At 46.2% G+C, this 14,902-nt stretch overlaps 7 protein-coding genes across 7 annotated transcripts; 6 read left to right on the top strand and 1 right to left on the bottom strand.

Annotated features, from left to right (window-relative positions):
- Positions 1-555: 555 nt before the first annotated feature.
- PUMCH_002535 (uncharacterized protein) lies at positions 556-3,486 on the top strand (the record flags this gene model as incomplete). Its single annotated transcript, XM_063021542.1, has 1 exon — positions 556-3,486. The coding sequence occupies one exon, from the start codon at positions 556-558 to the stop codon at positions 3,484-3,486; it is 2,931 nt and encodes a 976-aa protein (XP_062877612.1).
- A 408-nt stretch (positions 3,487-3,894) lies between these two features.
- Positions 3,895-6,144, top strand: PUMCH_002534 (uncharacterized protein; the record flags this gene model as incomplete). Its single annotated transcript, XM_063021541.1, has 1 exon — positions 3,895-6,144. The coding sequence occupies one exon, from the start codon at positions 3,895-3,897 to the stop codon at positions 6,142-6,144; it is 2,250 nt and encodes a 749-aa protein (XP_062877611.1).
- A 497-nt stretch (positions 6,145-6,641) lies between these two features.
- Positions 6,642-7,013, top strand: PUMCH_002533 (uncharacterized protein; the record flags this gene model as incomplete). Its single annotated transcript, XM_063021540.1, has 1 exon — positions 6,642-7,013. The coding sequence occupies one exon, from the start codon at positions 6,642-6,644 to the stop codon at positions 7,011-7,013; it is 372 nt and encodes a 123-aa protein (XP_062877610.1).
- Positions 7,014-7,326: 313 nt separating this feature from the next.
- Positions 7,327-8,130, bottom strand: PUMCH_002532 (uncharacterized protein; the record flags this gene model as incomplete). The annotated part of the gene is made up of 1 exon (XM_063021539.1): positions 7,327-8,130. The coding sequence occupies one exon, from the start codon at positions 8,128-8,130 to the stop codon at positions 7,327-7,329; it is 804 nt and encodes a 267-aa protein (XP_062877609.1).
- A 560-nt stretch (positions 8,131-8,690) lies between these two features.
- Positions 8,691-10,430, top strand: PUMCH_002531 (uncharacterized protein; the record flags this gene model as incomplete). Its single annotated transcript, XM_063021538.1, has 1 exon — positions 8,691-10,430. One exon carries the CDS (start codon positions 8,691-8,693, stop codon positions 10,428-10,430), a length of 1,740 nt encoding a protein of 579 aa, XP_062877608.1.
- A 286-nt stretch (positions 10,431-10,716) lies between these two features.
- On the top strand, positions 10,717-11,745 carry PUMCH_002530 (uncharacterized protein; the record flags this gene model as incomplete). Its single annotated transcript, XM_063021537.1, has 1 exon — positions 10,717-11,745. The coding sequence occupies one exon, from the start codon at positions 10,717-10,719 to the stop codon at positions 11,743-11,745; it is 1,029 nt and encodes a 342-aa protein (XP_062877607.1).
- A 363-nt stretch (positions 11,746-12,108) lies between these two features.
- PUMCH_002529 (uncharacterized protein) lies at positions 12,109-14,892 on the top strand (the record flags this gene model as incomplete). Its single annotated transcript, XM_063021536.1, has 1 exon — positions 12,109-14,892. The coding sequence occupies one exon, from the start codon at positions 12,109-12,111 to the stop codon at positions 14,890-14,892; it is 2,784 nt and encodes a 927-aa protein (XP_062877606.1).
- Positions 14,893-14,902: the final 10 nt, after the last annotated feature.

Below are 14,902 nucleotides of genomic sequence, written 5' to 3'. Positions count from 1 at the left end.
AAAAACAAACGTGCTCATACTGGCGTTTTGAGGTTATTCAATTTTCCAGATGTCCGAAAACTTCATTGGATCTCTGAAATCAAAGTCAACTCATCTCAACAGATACCAACGATCTTCTACTTCAAAAGCTACAAAACTACAGCGTCATAAATATCAGGACCCACTGACACCTCTCTTTCATCTCTAAATCCAGACAGGTTCTTATTGAGTCCATGTTATTCTCTCCATCAGCTATCGCACCTATTACTAAAGGGGTGTAGATAAAGTGTCGGCGTGGTGCCAAAGCAAGAACTGCCCCAGAACCACAGACCTCTATCCACAATAACGGTGCACTGTCTATTGTGATGGATCACTTTTGGACAAAGTTAATGAAGAAAATTTCAGTAGGCCATACCTTCGCGTATTTATACACCCAAGGCATGTGGCCGGGTAACCCCAGAGCACTGAGTGCGTATGTACTATTCAACTCACCAACACAAGCTAGAAGCACATAAACTATACTGGATTGACCCTCATTGTAGTAACTGAGGTTCATTTCGGCTAGAATACTAAGAAATGTCGCTCTTTGGTGCAAAACCCGCCGCGCCTGCGGCCACTCAGCCCCAAACCACGGGGTTTTCGTTTCCAAATCAAAACAACACCCAACCCACCTCCGCCAATACCACTGCATCAAACACCTTGTTTTCCACACAGAATAATGTTGCGTCTGCAAACACAGCCTCTTCTTTTGCGTCTGCACCGCCCCCTGCAACGAAGCCTGGCCTTCCGTCGGAGATAGCACCAAACTCATCCTCCAACAAGATCTTGAAGGACTTGTTGGATTCGGCCAACAACTTGCCGCGCTTGAACCACGGGAACTTGGGTCTGATCCATCTTCCATTGAACGAGTTGCAAAGGGAAACACAGCAGTTGCGCAAGAAGGACGACACCACCCATTCCAACTTCACAAACGCTCACTACTTGTTGTCTGCCAGCGGCGTCAATGCCACTGACATCGAGAACCAGTTGAAGAATCTCTCCAACAACAAGTCGCTTGGAAGATACGGCAGCGAGCAGGAAGTGGCGGCCGCTTTGAGTCACCAGGGGAATGATCTCGACACCATCGAGAACTATTTGGTGGCTAAGAAGGACGAAAGCATATTGGCTGCCATTGAGCAGTCATTGCAGACTGCATCGAGAGACTTTGATCAGTTCATTAACCAAAACATATCGATCGATTGGAAAGTGCGTAAAGATGATTTGAAAAGATCGTTGGGCATACCAACTAACGGAAAGATCACTAGTGAGGAGCTTTCCAAGTCTTTCACATGGAACAAGTCCTTGCCAGGTAATTACAAGATTCTCGCGCCATTGAGTGGAACTGCGCCATCTTCCGTGCGCCAATTCAGTCGCGAGCGCTTCGAGAGCAATGCCCGTGTAGTTTATCACTTAAACGAGTCTAGAATGCAAAACAAACTGTTTCCTGTCTGTCTCAGCTTCGAGGAACTCAGCAAATCTTCGGTCGACCTCAAGTCGAAACAACTAGGCGAGATTTGGAGAATTCTTGCTGAATTGACTAATGAGAAGTTCGCCAAGACGTCCCAGGAACAGCTCTTTTTTGAGGACTACCAGGTGAAAGAAAACAGCATCAACACGAAGAAAAAAATCGTACAAAACTCCAGAACCTACTTGGAGCAACAATTCTTCAACTACATGGATGAGATCTACACGAAGGACGAGAAGAAGTCTCCAGCATATCTCCCCGCAACAAATGTCAACAAGGTCTCTTACTTCATCGATCAAGTTATCACAAAGAACAACGGCCCCGAGCTTATGAGCACCACTTTGAACTTCAATGGTGTACCTATATGGGCCCTTTTGTATTATCTCCTCAGAAGTGGTCTTTACGAAGATGCCATTGCACTCATGAACACTAACAAAGATGCATTTGATAAATTCGATCGCAATTTCCCTATATACTTGAGTCAATTTGTTAAAGGCGGCTCGATTGGTTTATCATCGGAGCTTCAAGAGCGCATATCAAGCGACTATGGCCAAACTTTCCAATTTCTCACTGAAGATACACCAGGCTTTGACCCTTTCAAATACGCTGTCTACAAAGTGATCGGAAAGTGTGATTTGGCAAGAAAATCACTTCCCTCTGCATTGAACTTGAGTGTCGAGGACTGGCTCTGGTTCCACTTGCTGTTAATTAATGAGTTCAACCCAGATAGCTCTTCCAGCTTGCTCTTCGAGAACTACACGTTAGAGAATTTGCAACGCAAGGTGATCTCCTTAGGCCCCAGCAAATTCAATGCCTCATCCAACAACCCGCTGTACGCGAAGACGCTTACATTGATTGGATTGTACGAAAACATTGTTCAGTATGTTTTTGAAGCTGTGAACGAAAGCGAAGCGGTCCATCTTGCTATTGCCTTATGCTACTACGGTTTGCTAAGAACTACTAGCACTCACAGAGATGACTTGATTTCAGTAAACCACAAAGATCAATTAGAGATTAACTTCAGCAGACTTCTTGGGTCCTTCAGTCGCTCGTTCAAAATCAGTGACCCCAAAGTTGCAGCTCAATACCTCATTCTTATCTGTATGAGCAAAGGCGGCAAGTCGAATGAAGAGGCAGCAAAATGTCATGAAGCCCTTCGAGAGCTCATCTTGATTTCCCGAGAATTTGGTCTTTTGTTGGGTGAGTTGAATGCCGACACGGGAGAAATTGAGGCTGGTATTTTAGAGAAGCAAAGAGCTCTCATGAACTTGCCCGATGTGCACAACTTCTACCGCCAAATCACGCAAATCAGTGCCTCTCGCTGTGAGGAAGAGGGCCGCATTTTCGACGCTGTGCGTCTTTTCCAACTCTGTCAAGAGTATAATACGGTGGTTGCATTGATCAACAAGTTTTTGAGTGAGATTTTGGCGATGACCGAGTTAGACAAACCACTCCTTGTTCATGATACCTACAAAACCACCTCCGGAGAGATTCGTCCCTCTGAGACAATCGAGAATAACTTCATCCTTCTCAACAGACATATTATGAAGGTATTCGGAAACAACAGCAGCATCTTGCAGAAGATTCTGCCAAAGGAGAAGGAAATCAATGGATATCTTCTGCCTATCGTTGACATTCGCGAGCAATTCGTGCGCAAAGAATGGCAGGCTACACTTGACTCCGTTAAAAACTTGGGCTTGGTTCCAGTGGTGGAGACTGACGATGTGGTGCTGATCAGGAACGCAGCTGAGGCTCTCAGCAACTATGACGTGAATCTTGTCAAGGTTGTACCCTCTCTTCTCTTCATCGTCATGACCTGTGTGCTGCAACTTCATTACGCTCTCGTGACCAAGAAGTTTGGGTTGGGCGGGCGTGAAAGACAGGAGGACGAAAGATTGAAGTTGGTCGCAAAGAACTGTATGGTTTACGCTGGTATGCTACAATACAGAATGCCCAGGGAGACGTATAGTCTCTTGGTGAACTTGGAGTCACAGCTCCAATAGTCTTGAAAAGAAGGAAAGATCTAGATGTTTCAAATAAAAATATGGAGGTTTGGCATGGCCGGTTGTAGTATTTAGAATAATTGAGTGCATAATCAGTAACACCGTACATAATAGCACGACCCACAGCCGTTATTAGGCAACCAAGGGGAAGGACTAGTCCCAGCCAACAACGCCAGTCAAAGCTAATTAATAAAAAAGAAGCATTGTATGAATACGTTACCAAAATACACGAAATACAAAAAGAAAAAGAAAAAACAACGAAATTCAATTCCTCTATTATTCGTAACCACCTCAACCCATCCCGCACTATAACCACACATACAGCCTCGTCTCCTCTATGCAACCCCGTTATCTCCTACACACTGTGTGACCTCACATACTACGTACTACCATCTACCCTAATCCACAATGGCCAACGTCACCACCAGCTCCGTGGCCGGAGTCGTGGCCGGAAAAAACCCGCTCGTGTACAGCGCCTCGTCGCCCTACACCATATTTCTTTTTCAGGCGGTTCTCATCCTTGCGTTCTGCCAAATCCTACACTGGCCATTGAAGAAGATCAGACAGCCACGGGTCATCGCAGAGGTCATCGCAGGCATCATTTTAGGGCCCACTGTGATGGGCCGCATTCCGGGCTTCTCGGCGATGTGTTTCCCGCAGGCGTCCAAGCAGGGGTTGTCGCTTGTGGCCAACATAGGCATCATTCTATTTTTGTTCATAGTGGGGTTGGAAGTAGACTTAAAGTATATAAAGAAGAACTTGACCGCGGCCGTTTCGGTGGGGATCATCAACATGGCCATCCCGTTCGCCATTGGGTGCGGAATTGCCAAGGCTTTGTATAATCACTATAAAGAAGAGGACCAGGACGTCTCGTTCACCACGCAGATGGTGTTCATCGCCGTGGCCATGTGTATCACGGCGTTCCCCGTGTTGGTGCGTATTTTGATCGAGCTCAACTTGATTGGCGATCTGGTCGGTACCATTGTGTTGTCCTCGGGCATCATCAATGACTTGACCGGCTGGATTCTTTTGGCGTTGGTGGTCACCTTGGCCAACGCCGACAACGGCATCCAGACGCTCTACATTTTGCTTTTGGCCGTGGCGTGGTTCTTTGTGTTGTTGTACCCGGTCAAGTACTTGTTTACGCTCTACTTGAGAAGATGGACAAATGACCTCACTTCCGGGCAACCGTCGCCACTCCTGATGATTCTCATCATTTCCATGGTGTTCACTTCTGCATTCTACACAGACATCATCGGTGTCCATCCGATTTTCGGTGCGTTCATGGTCGGTGTGATCATACCGCGTGACAACGGATACGTCATTCGCATCACCGAGAAGCTCGAGGACTTGATTTACATTTTGATGATTCCAATCTACTTTGCTGTGGTCGGCTTGAGTGTCGATTTGACGAAACTCAACAAGGGTATCGATTGGGCGTTCTGTATTGCCGTCATTGCCTTGGCTATGTCTGGTAAGATTATGGGCGGTTTCATTGGCGCCAAGCTCAATGGTTTCTGCTGGAGAGACTCCCTCACGGTGGGTGTTTTGATGTCTTGTAAGGGAATTGTCGAGATTATTGTTTTGAACGTCGGGTTGAACGCCAAGATCATCTCCGAAAGAGTCTACTCCATGTTCGTTGTGATGGCTGTTGTCACCACTTTTTTGACCACTCCCTTGACCATGTGGGTCTATCCCCCAAAGTACAGAAAGGGCACCAGCAATTGGAGCGATGATAAGAAAGGCAAGGAGGGCGAAAATGAAGAGATGCTTTCCGAAACAACGACAAAGCTATCAATTGCCTCCTTAGACCGTTTCGGCTTCTCGGGCGTTTTGCTTCTCTTGAAAAAGATCGACGCCATCTCAAACCTCATGCTTCTTTTGAAAGATTTGGAGAAGGATAGACCCGGTGCAAACATATTCGCAATTCATCTTCGTGAGTTCACATCACGTACCTCGCATTTGTTAGAGGCCTCTTCCGCTGGAGACTCGTCCAAGAACGAGCAGGAATACGCAGACTCGATTTCTATCTTATCTATCGTGAAAGCCTTCAGCACCATGCTCGATATCAACTTTCTGGCAAAGTCACTCTTGTCGCCAATCAACAGCTTTATGGTTTCTGTGAATGACCAAGTTACAGGTCCAGGAAACTTTCTTCTCACTTCTGCTTCTCCCTCTGGTCTCTTCCAAGCTTCCACTGAGGGAGATTTTGAGATGTACAAGCAAGTTCTCGAGGAATGTAAATGTCACGTTGGAGTTCTTATTCCAAACACCACTAAGTTCAGCGAGGGTACCAAGACCATTCGTTTGATCTTCAACCAAGACGACCGTTTGAGTTCTTCGGACCTACTTGCATTACACTTGGTGCATAGATTCGCGCTGGTGCATCCAGATATCCATGTCTACGTGCGGTCTACAGCTAGTAGAAACAAGGAGTTTGAGCACCAGTTCGAAGAGTATCTCGAAAGCAGTCGAGAAGATGTATTTCTACACATCAGCTACTTCAAGACCCTCAGTGATATCATGGAGAAGAAGGAAGAAGAGTTTGGTGGGTCACTTTTTGTGGTCTCCAACGAGTTCATGGAAGATCACCTCGAAGACATGGTGAGACACGGCCAAAGCAAGGAGTTTGATACACTTGTGGTGAGAGCCAAATGATTATGTTATGATTTGTTTTTAATGAATGATTTTTCTAATGCAACAACAAGAGTACTTGTAGTGATGTAGCCAACGAAACTAGTGACGCAAAAAAAAAGACGAGAATATTGCCTGAAAAAGTAGCAGATTCTCAATTGTGTCGTCGCCGCCATCGACAAAAAAAAATGTGCCAAACGTTTCACATCAAAAGACCTAAAATTCCGCACATCTGAAAAATCCTACACCGATGTCTCCGAAATGGCCTCCATGCGTTTTTTGCCCCAATACAGAAAACCAGACCCGGTTGACGTTCGAAGAGCATATGATTGGGCCGCGTCCTGCACGCAGACGGGTTTTCCCTTTGGGTTCCTAGACTTCACATGTTGTGGGTGTGCACACAAGCACAAGCCTCTGGTGCACGCTCAAGCGAAATCGTACACCGATATTTTTACCCACCAACTGGTTCTTCTTTATCGCCACCTTTCCCCGAATCTTCTTCTATCCCATACTGATCTATCATGTCTGACGTCAAGACCTACACCATGGACGAGGTGAGCAAGCACAACACCGCCGATGACTTGTGGATCGTATACAACGGCCAGGTATACGACGTCACCAAATACTTGGATGAGCACCCCGGTGGTGAGGAGGTCATCTTGGACTGTGCTGGAACGGATGCCACCGAGGCCTTCAACGATATTGGTCACTCTGACGACGCCCACGACATCTTGAAGGGTTTGTTGCTTGGAAAGCTTGAGGGTGGTGTTACTGTTCAGCAGAAGGGTGTTACCACCGGCAGTGGCTCTTCTGACGTGTCTGGGTTGCCAACCCCATTGATTGCCATTGGTGTTTTGGCCGTTGCTGCTGGTGTGTACTTTTACATGCAATAGAGGGACACTGGAGCGAGCTGGCGGAGAGGATGTGCTGCTGGTGGATGTATAGATCTCAATAGCTGGGTTATTTAATTGGTTAAACCTTGGGTGCGTGTAGTGTGCGACGCGGGCGAGTGTTTTTACGTCCGTTGAGTTTTTTTCTTTCGTGTGTTGGTTTCTTTTTGGACCTTTGGGTTCTCTGAGGTCTTTGCTTGTGATCCAATTCAGGATTAGGGAGGGGAAGACTAGATGGAAATCCACGCGTAGATACTTTAGATACTCTTCAAATCGAAGGCTTTTCAATGAACTTGATTGTTTTTTCGGTGGCCAACTAGCCATATCTCTTCGCGAGGACTTGTTCCAATTGCGAGTGCTCTGAAAAGCCCCAGAGCTCAGCACCGCGTAGAAGACTGGCCACTTTTCTGTCGGGCGTTCCATCCCATAGCTTGGCGCTCTTCTTGTAGTTATGCTGCGCTGCTGCTCTCGCAGCCTCTGGGGTCTCAAAGGTGACAGTAGCCACAACGTAGCTGTCGTCACTACTACAGAGCTTGGACGAGGAAACGGGCCCGAATTGGGACATCAAACTACAAATCCGCTTTTCGTCAATCGCCGCTTCCTTTTCTGCGCGGAACTTCCACCTCACACGCACAACCCGCGGCCGTAGAAGCCCATCTGTGTATTTGGGTGGAGGAAGATCTAGGATCGTAGAGTATTGCAGCCGTTTCTGCAATTTTTGCTGGTACTGTCGACGAATTTTGAGACCTGCTGTTTGAAGCTGGGCAAGATTCAGAGGCGGTGCTCCATCATATTGGCGCCGTTTCCGCTGCTGCACCTCTACTTCCTGTTGTTGTAGCTTTTGGCGAAACGCAAGTAGATCGTCTCGAACATCGGCGCTCTTTTTGTTTCGAGAAGCTCTCAAATCGTCGTATTGTTTCCTCAAGGAAGGGCTGCTGAGAACAGAATGCACAAGACTGAAAAAGTGGAACTTATCTGGCGCTTCGGGTGAACTGTTCTTATCTGGATGGTACTTCAAGGCCATGCGCCGATACTTTTTAGTGATGTCTTCGGTGGAGGCGTCTGGCTCGACCCCCAATTCATGGTAGATGTCGATATCTCCGTCCAAAATCCGGTCCATTTGTATTTTGAAACAAGCTGGAGTTGGAATCTGGGGTAACGATGAGATAAGATGAGATGGGGTTTGAGTATGGCGGTCTGGAAGAAATCTTAGGCAAAAAATTGAAGAAATTTTTGTTTAGATCTCACACAAGTAATCAGTTACGTAATGTAATTCGGTTCTTCAGTTAATATGTTAGGTCAGTACACATGAGCCTTCACGAGAGTGTCTTTCCCATCTGCATTCAATCCAGAATAGAGAATTTGCATTGAATAAAAGCTGTGTAAAATAAATCCCTCGGAATCTGGACAACTTTTCGTTCAGACCCTCCGATCATTGTTCGTTATGTTTTTTCATCGAGCATACAGCTACGCAATGCACTCTACAGAAAATGCACAAAGAAAGCAAAAAACACACTTTGCCTTAAAATCAAAATCAGCGATTTTTCCCAAATCGTCAGGTAAACCCGCTCTGGACCTAGCATCGCTACGATCGTGTGCTTGTGTAGCCGCACCCGTACACCGCACCACCAGACTCCAACTGAAATTTTCCCCACCGTCAGCAGAACCTCCAACACCAAAATGTCCCTAACCTCGCCCTTGGGCATCACCTATGGTGAACGTACCGCCGCCTTTTTCGCGGCCCCTGAGGACTTCCGCAAATACAGAAAGAGCATCAACAAAAGGCTCTTGAAATTACGTCACGAACTCGGAATCGTCACCAAGGATACTCGCAACTACCAAGAGAAGGAACAAACGTCCTCCATTTCTGCGTCGCTGTACGAGGCCGATGTACGCAACGGTCTTCTTCTTCTTTTGCTCGCAGAACGTGACGTCGTCCATGCATTGGAGGTGAAAAGTCAACTCGAGGTGAGTCCCGAAAGATCCTCGTCGCACCGGAAACTCATGTCGACGAAATTGAAAAAGGCGGTTTCAACGTGTAGAAAGCTCTTGGACGTGACCCAAAATGAGTCTTCGGCCGTCAGAAGACTCGAGCTTTACTTGTATGCTGCCCTAGTTCATGGAACTTACAGTCTCAACAAGCAGCGGTGGAGCGAGGCGCTCTACAATTTTTCTATTGCGAGATGTGGGCTTGAGCTTTTGAGCTCCCGTAGCAACGAGTCTGGATTGGCGGAGCCAGCCCTGATGTCCAAGCTGGCCATCTCTGAGCTTCTCGATACCTTGGTGGATCCCTCGTTGAACTTGACGATTTCTCAGCACGCTGCCATCGATGATAATGCTGCTGATGTTCGCACCATCGCCAGAAAGCATTGCCGCGACGGCACTGTGGGTTACTTAAAGCCATGTTTTGACCTCATTGTGGACCTTGACAGCTCTTTCGTTGAAGAAATTGAGGAGGAGCAAGTCTCCAAGACCATCACCTGGAGACAACACGAAGCTACTTTGCACAATGACGAGCTTGCTGTAAAGCTTGCCCGTGTCAATCGCTTGGACTGGCGCGCATTCAGTGAGCCTGAGCAGTTTGACGGGCTCTACTCACAGTGGTCCGCCTTGGTCGATCTTCACACCGCTGACTTGTCCAGTAACAAGGATGAGGACGACGAAATGCGCGTCCAAGACGGTGCCATTCTCTTGACTTATCTTCGTTACAATATGTTCTTTGTCAGGGTTCGGAGAGACCTTCTTCTCGTGGACAAGTTGTCAGCACAGAAAACCGTCAGTTCTACCAAAACTCTTCGCTCCAGTAAGGATGTGTTGCGTTTGTACTCTTCCATTGACCTGACTGTCTCTGAAATTAAAGACCTTCCAGGTGTTTACAACGACGACGAGCTCTTCCAATCTTTAGAAAACTTGAGTCTTTTCTTCACTGCCAAGCGGTCTTTGGTTGTTGCGTTATGTTATTCTGCCGTTTACCAAGCTGATAAAGCCTTGACCATCCTTCTTCATCTCAAGCGCACTTTTTCCGTCAGCGAGGATTTCTACAAGGTGAGTGAATTTCCATACGATGTCACAAGCTACTCGCAAGCAAAAGACTTGGAGCAAGTCATTAATAAGAGATCCATTGAGGTCTCGGCTTTGTCCCAAGTGTTGAAGTCGCAACAGCGTCACGAATACGAGTACATCTCAGATAACGTCAACAAGTTTGACTTCTCCCTAGACAGCATAAACCATGTGATCAATGCAGACAAAATCGGAGGAATCAACCCTGTTTTGAGTAAGCCGGTCTTATTTGATATTGCTTTCAACTACATCGGGTATGCTAACGAGGAAACGATTCAACCTAAGGTCGAAAAGGCTATACCTGCCAAGCCCGAAGAAGAAAAGAAAAAGAGCGGTCTCTTTGGTCTTTTTGGCCGCTAAGAGGGGGTATTGATGCTGTATATTAATTATATAAAATTGAATGTATTAATTCGGAATGCAAAAGATGAACTTGGATTCGAGGATTGTGTTGATCTTCATTTAAAGAACACACGAATCAGCAAGATATAAATGACAACTTCCTTGTATATGATCGTGGATCTCTTTTTTTTTTCATCATGTCCCATATTTATTTCTTCTGTCCAAACTCTACATACTCGATTCTTCATAATTACACTCTTGTAGATCTACAACTAAGAACTACGAGTACTTTCGCTCCTTGTCTGCAATGTCTGGCATGTCTGGCGCAACAACACTCATACTATGCGTCCTCGGCCTATATTCTCTGTTTTTGTCGTGGTCTTTGCTTCAAGAACGAATCAATACAAAGCCCTACGGTTTTGACGGAAACGCACCCATCTTCTTTGAAGCACCCCTAATTGTGAATAGCATACAAGCCCTATTTGCTTCGCTAGTTGGAATCGCGTATTCCTTGATTGCATATGGCCTGAACCCGTTTTTGGTGTTCAAAACTCCAAAAGGAGGAATCAATACCCTCTACGTTAGGAATTTTGTGATCATAGCCATCACCTCCAGTCTTTCGTCGCCATTGGGTTATGAGTCGTTGAAACATGTCGACTACGTGGCCTATCTTTTGGCCAAGTCATGTAAATTGTTGCCTGTGATGTTGGTTCATTTCATTCTCTACCGGACCAGATTTCCGTTCTACAAGTATGTGGTGGCCGGGCTTGTGACCGGCGGTGTGGTTTTATTTACTCTTGGCAAAGGCAGCGGGAAGACGCGTACTAGCAATAATGATGGAAATGTAGTCTTGGGGATGGCACAGCTTTTGGGTTCAATGCTTCTAGATGGGTTCACCAACTCAACCCAAGATCAGATGTTTCGCGCGAAAAGCGATTCTCGCAAACTTACGGGAGCGTCGCTTATGTGCATCCTCAATGCTTTCGTGTGTTTACTTACTGTTAGCTACATTTTGCTATTCAAGTTCGAGCAGGAAGCTGTGTACACTATGGCTTTCGTCAAAACATATCCACGGATTGTCATCGACCTGGTCTCTTTTGCGTTACTTGGCGCAATCGGGCAGGTGTTTGTTTTCATCATCCTTGAAAAGTTCGGGTCCTTAGTACTTGTGACGTCCACCGTGACGCGTAAGATGATCAGTATGATCTTGAGTGTGGTATTGTTTGGCCACCATTTGACCCAACCGCAATGGATCGGCGTAGCAATGGTCTTTGGGGGTATTGGCTATGAGGCCTATACCAAGATGGGTCCGAAGCCCAAGACGAAATCGGAGTAGGTTAATAGAAATGAAAGAGGGATTCAAGCTGCAGTATTTCAAAAGATTCTTTTGTAGAGAAACTGGACATGAAACATAAATTAGCTTGAAAATACAGTAATCTAGAATACAAGGTCCATCGTCTCCATCGCCAATGGTATCACCCAGAGGTGAGCTTCTACCTAAGAAATGAGAAGAAAAACAACCAGAAAAAAACAAAAACCTTCAAAATGCCAATTTCCCCAAAATAACCAACTCCCGCCGAAATGAGCCAAACCCTCACCTTCAGATTTGCAACCTTCGATTCCTCCCTCCGTACGCACTACACTATCCAGTCTCCAAAATTCTCCACATCAATTACCAACTTGTACATACCACCAACCCATGTCCCTAGACCAGGAATTGGCACTTGAACACTCCGTTCATGCAGACCACTATGTAGAAATTCCCTCGGACTCCCTTGCGCCAGCACACACCGAAAGCTGTGCCTACTGTGGTCTCGAGTCATCTCAATCTGTAGTCAAGTGTGGAAACTGCCACAAATGGTTTTGCAATGGAAAAGGCAAGCTCGGCACTTCTCATATTGTCATCCATATGATCCAGTCGAAGCATAATAGTGTGATGCTTCAGGAGTCGTCGCCGTTGGGTGCTGAGACTTTAGAGTGCTATAACTGTGAAGTGAAGAATGTATTTACACTTGGGTTTGTGGCCGCCAAACAGGACCTGATGGTTGTTCTTTTGTGCCGTATGCCGTGTGCTCATCAGCGCGATATCAACTGGGCCACTGATGATTGGCAGCCGTTGGTGGATGATAGGGCATTGCTTCCGTGGGTAGCGCCGTTTCCTTCTCCGGAGGAGTCTGCGAATGCGCGGGACGTGCTGATCGATGAGGTGCGTCAGGTGGAGGCACTTTGGAAACTGAACAAAGACGTTTCTTTGGAGGAGGTGGTCAAGAACTCGGAGCCACGCAAGCTTCTCCCGGTGCTTTTGAGATCTCAGGACGGTGCCATTTACCACAACTCTTACATTCCTTTAATCGAGGCTGAAACAGCAGCCGAAAAAGCATCTACAGAGTCGCAGGTCTGGGATTTGTCGTCTATAGAGTGGTCGGAAAACTCGGCTGGGGCCCATATCGCAGAGTTCGTCCTCTCGCCATACGAGTCTAAAAATGTACATATATACGAAGGTGAGGAAGTGAAGCTTCACTTCCGTGACATCAGAAGTCACGATGGTGAAACATGGACCGGCCAGGGCACCTTGATTCTGATACCACGGCCACACAAAGACCGATACACTTTCCGCTTGAAGGGTGGCGAGAGCCCGCCACAAACTAGCTCCGGCGCTGGTTACTCGATTGAGTTTTTGTGGCTGGGAGTGTCCCACTTCCGTATGATGAGAGCGGTACGATCATTTGCAACAAACAAAACTTCTACAAGTGCATTCATATACCACACAATTCTAGGCCACGAGGTTGAGCCGGTCGAGTTTTCGACTCCATTGCCAAAGAGCTTGTCATTTCCAGCTCTGACTGGACTCAGGCCTTTGAATGCATCTCAGGAGGCTGCTGTTTCGGCCGCTATAAGAAAGCCTTTTGTTCTCATTCAGGGTCCACCGGGTACCGGAAAATCTGTCACTGCTTCAGCTATCGTCTATCATCTATCGAAAATGCGCCAAGGAAAAATTCTTGTTTGTGCGCCGCTGAATGTTGCTGTGGACCACATTACAGGAAAGTTAGAAGATCTTGGCTTGTCTGTGGTAAGAGTGTATTCGAAAAAGCTAGAGGGCTTCGAAGGTAGTACGGAGAACTCTTCATTGCATTCGCAGGCTAAAAAATTGCTTCTGCGCAAAATGAAAAATTTGTTGTCTAAACAAGAAGAAGGTTCAACTTTAGCCACTAAAGATGCTGCCGAACTCAAGTGGAAAATCGCCGAAATTGAGCGTAAACTAATCAAACAAGCTCAAATAGTTTGCTGCACATGTGCGGGTGCAATGGATGTGAGATTGCAGAAAGAAGTCTTCAGATGTGTTTTGATTGACGAGAGTACACAAGCCTGTGAGCCAGAAATCATGATACCAATCACAAAAGGTGCCAAGCAAGTAATTTTAATCGGTGATCATCAGCAGTTGGGTCCTGTGATATTGGACAAGGGGGCTCGTAAAGCCGGTCTTTCGCAGTCTTTGTTCGAACGTATGATCGCTTTGGGGCAAATCCCATACAGACTTGAAGTCCAGTACAGAATGCATCCTGCATTATCTGAGTTCCCCTCCAATATGTTTTACGAGGGTGCCTTACAGAATGGTGTTATTTCTTTTGACCGTGAGTGGCCCGGATCTACATTCCCTTGGCCGGTTCCTTCATTTCCTATGATGTTTTGGGCAAACTACGGTAAAGAAGAGGTGAGCTCTCTTGGATTGTCTTATTTAAATCGTGTGGAAGCAATGAATGTGGAAAAAATTATTAGCAGACTATTTCGTGATGGTGTGGAACCCTCTCAAATTGGTGTTATCACTCCTTATGAAGGTCAGAGAGCATATTTGACTAACTTCTTGCAACTCAACTCACTGATGTCCGACAAGAGATCATTATATGAAGAAGTTGAGATTTCTTCTGTGGATGCTTTCCAAGGCCGTGAAAAAGACTTTATTATTCTATCCTGTGTGCGTGCCAATGATGATGGAAATATCGGTTTCTTAAGAGACACACGTCGTCTTAATGTCGCTATCACCCGTGCTCGGTATGGTCTCATGATCCTTGGTAATCCTCGCTCATTGAGTAGAAATAAGCTTTGGAGAAGCTTATTGATTCACTACAGAGAAAGAGGTTGTCTCGTTGAGGGACCTCTAGAGAATTTGCAGCTTTCGGTCGTTCCTCTCAAGGAAGATTCCGAACATATGAGTGGCCCGAACTTTGACAATGACTTGTACATTCCGGACGATGTGCAAAGTATGGTTTCATATGTTCCAGAGTTTGAGCATTCTATGCCTCAAGAGCCTATGGCAGAGACTTATGATGACCGTTTATGGCCAAAACTTACTTCGAATCAAGCTTCAAGACTCGACGGTGACGCTGTTGCAACTCATAATGTTAACCATGACAGGCTAGGTGAGGACCTTCACCAACCATTGAAAGAATTTGCTAATGTCTTCAGTAGTGCTTTAAATATATAAGCTATGGCTC

This window comes from Australozyma saopauloensis, chromosome 3 (assembly GCF_035610405.1).
Source record: "Australozyma saopauloensis chromosome 3, complete sequence".
Lineage (NCBI taxonomy): Eukaryota > Fungi > Ascomycota > Pichiomycetes > Serinales > Metschnikowiaceae > Australozyma > Australozyma saopauloensis.
Note: the sequence above shows the minus strand (reverse complement) of the source record. Positions and strands in the feature narration are given on the sequence as shown.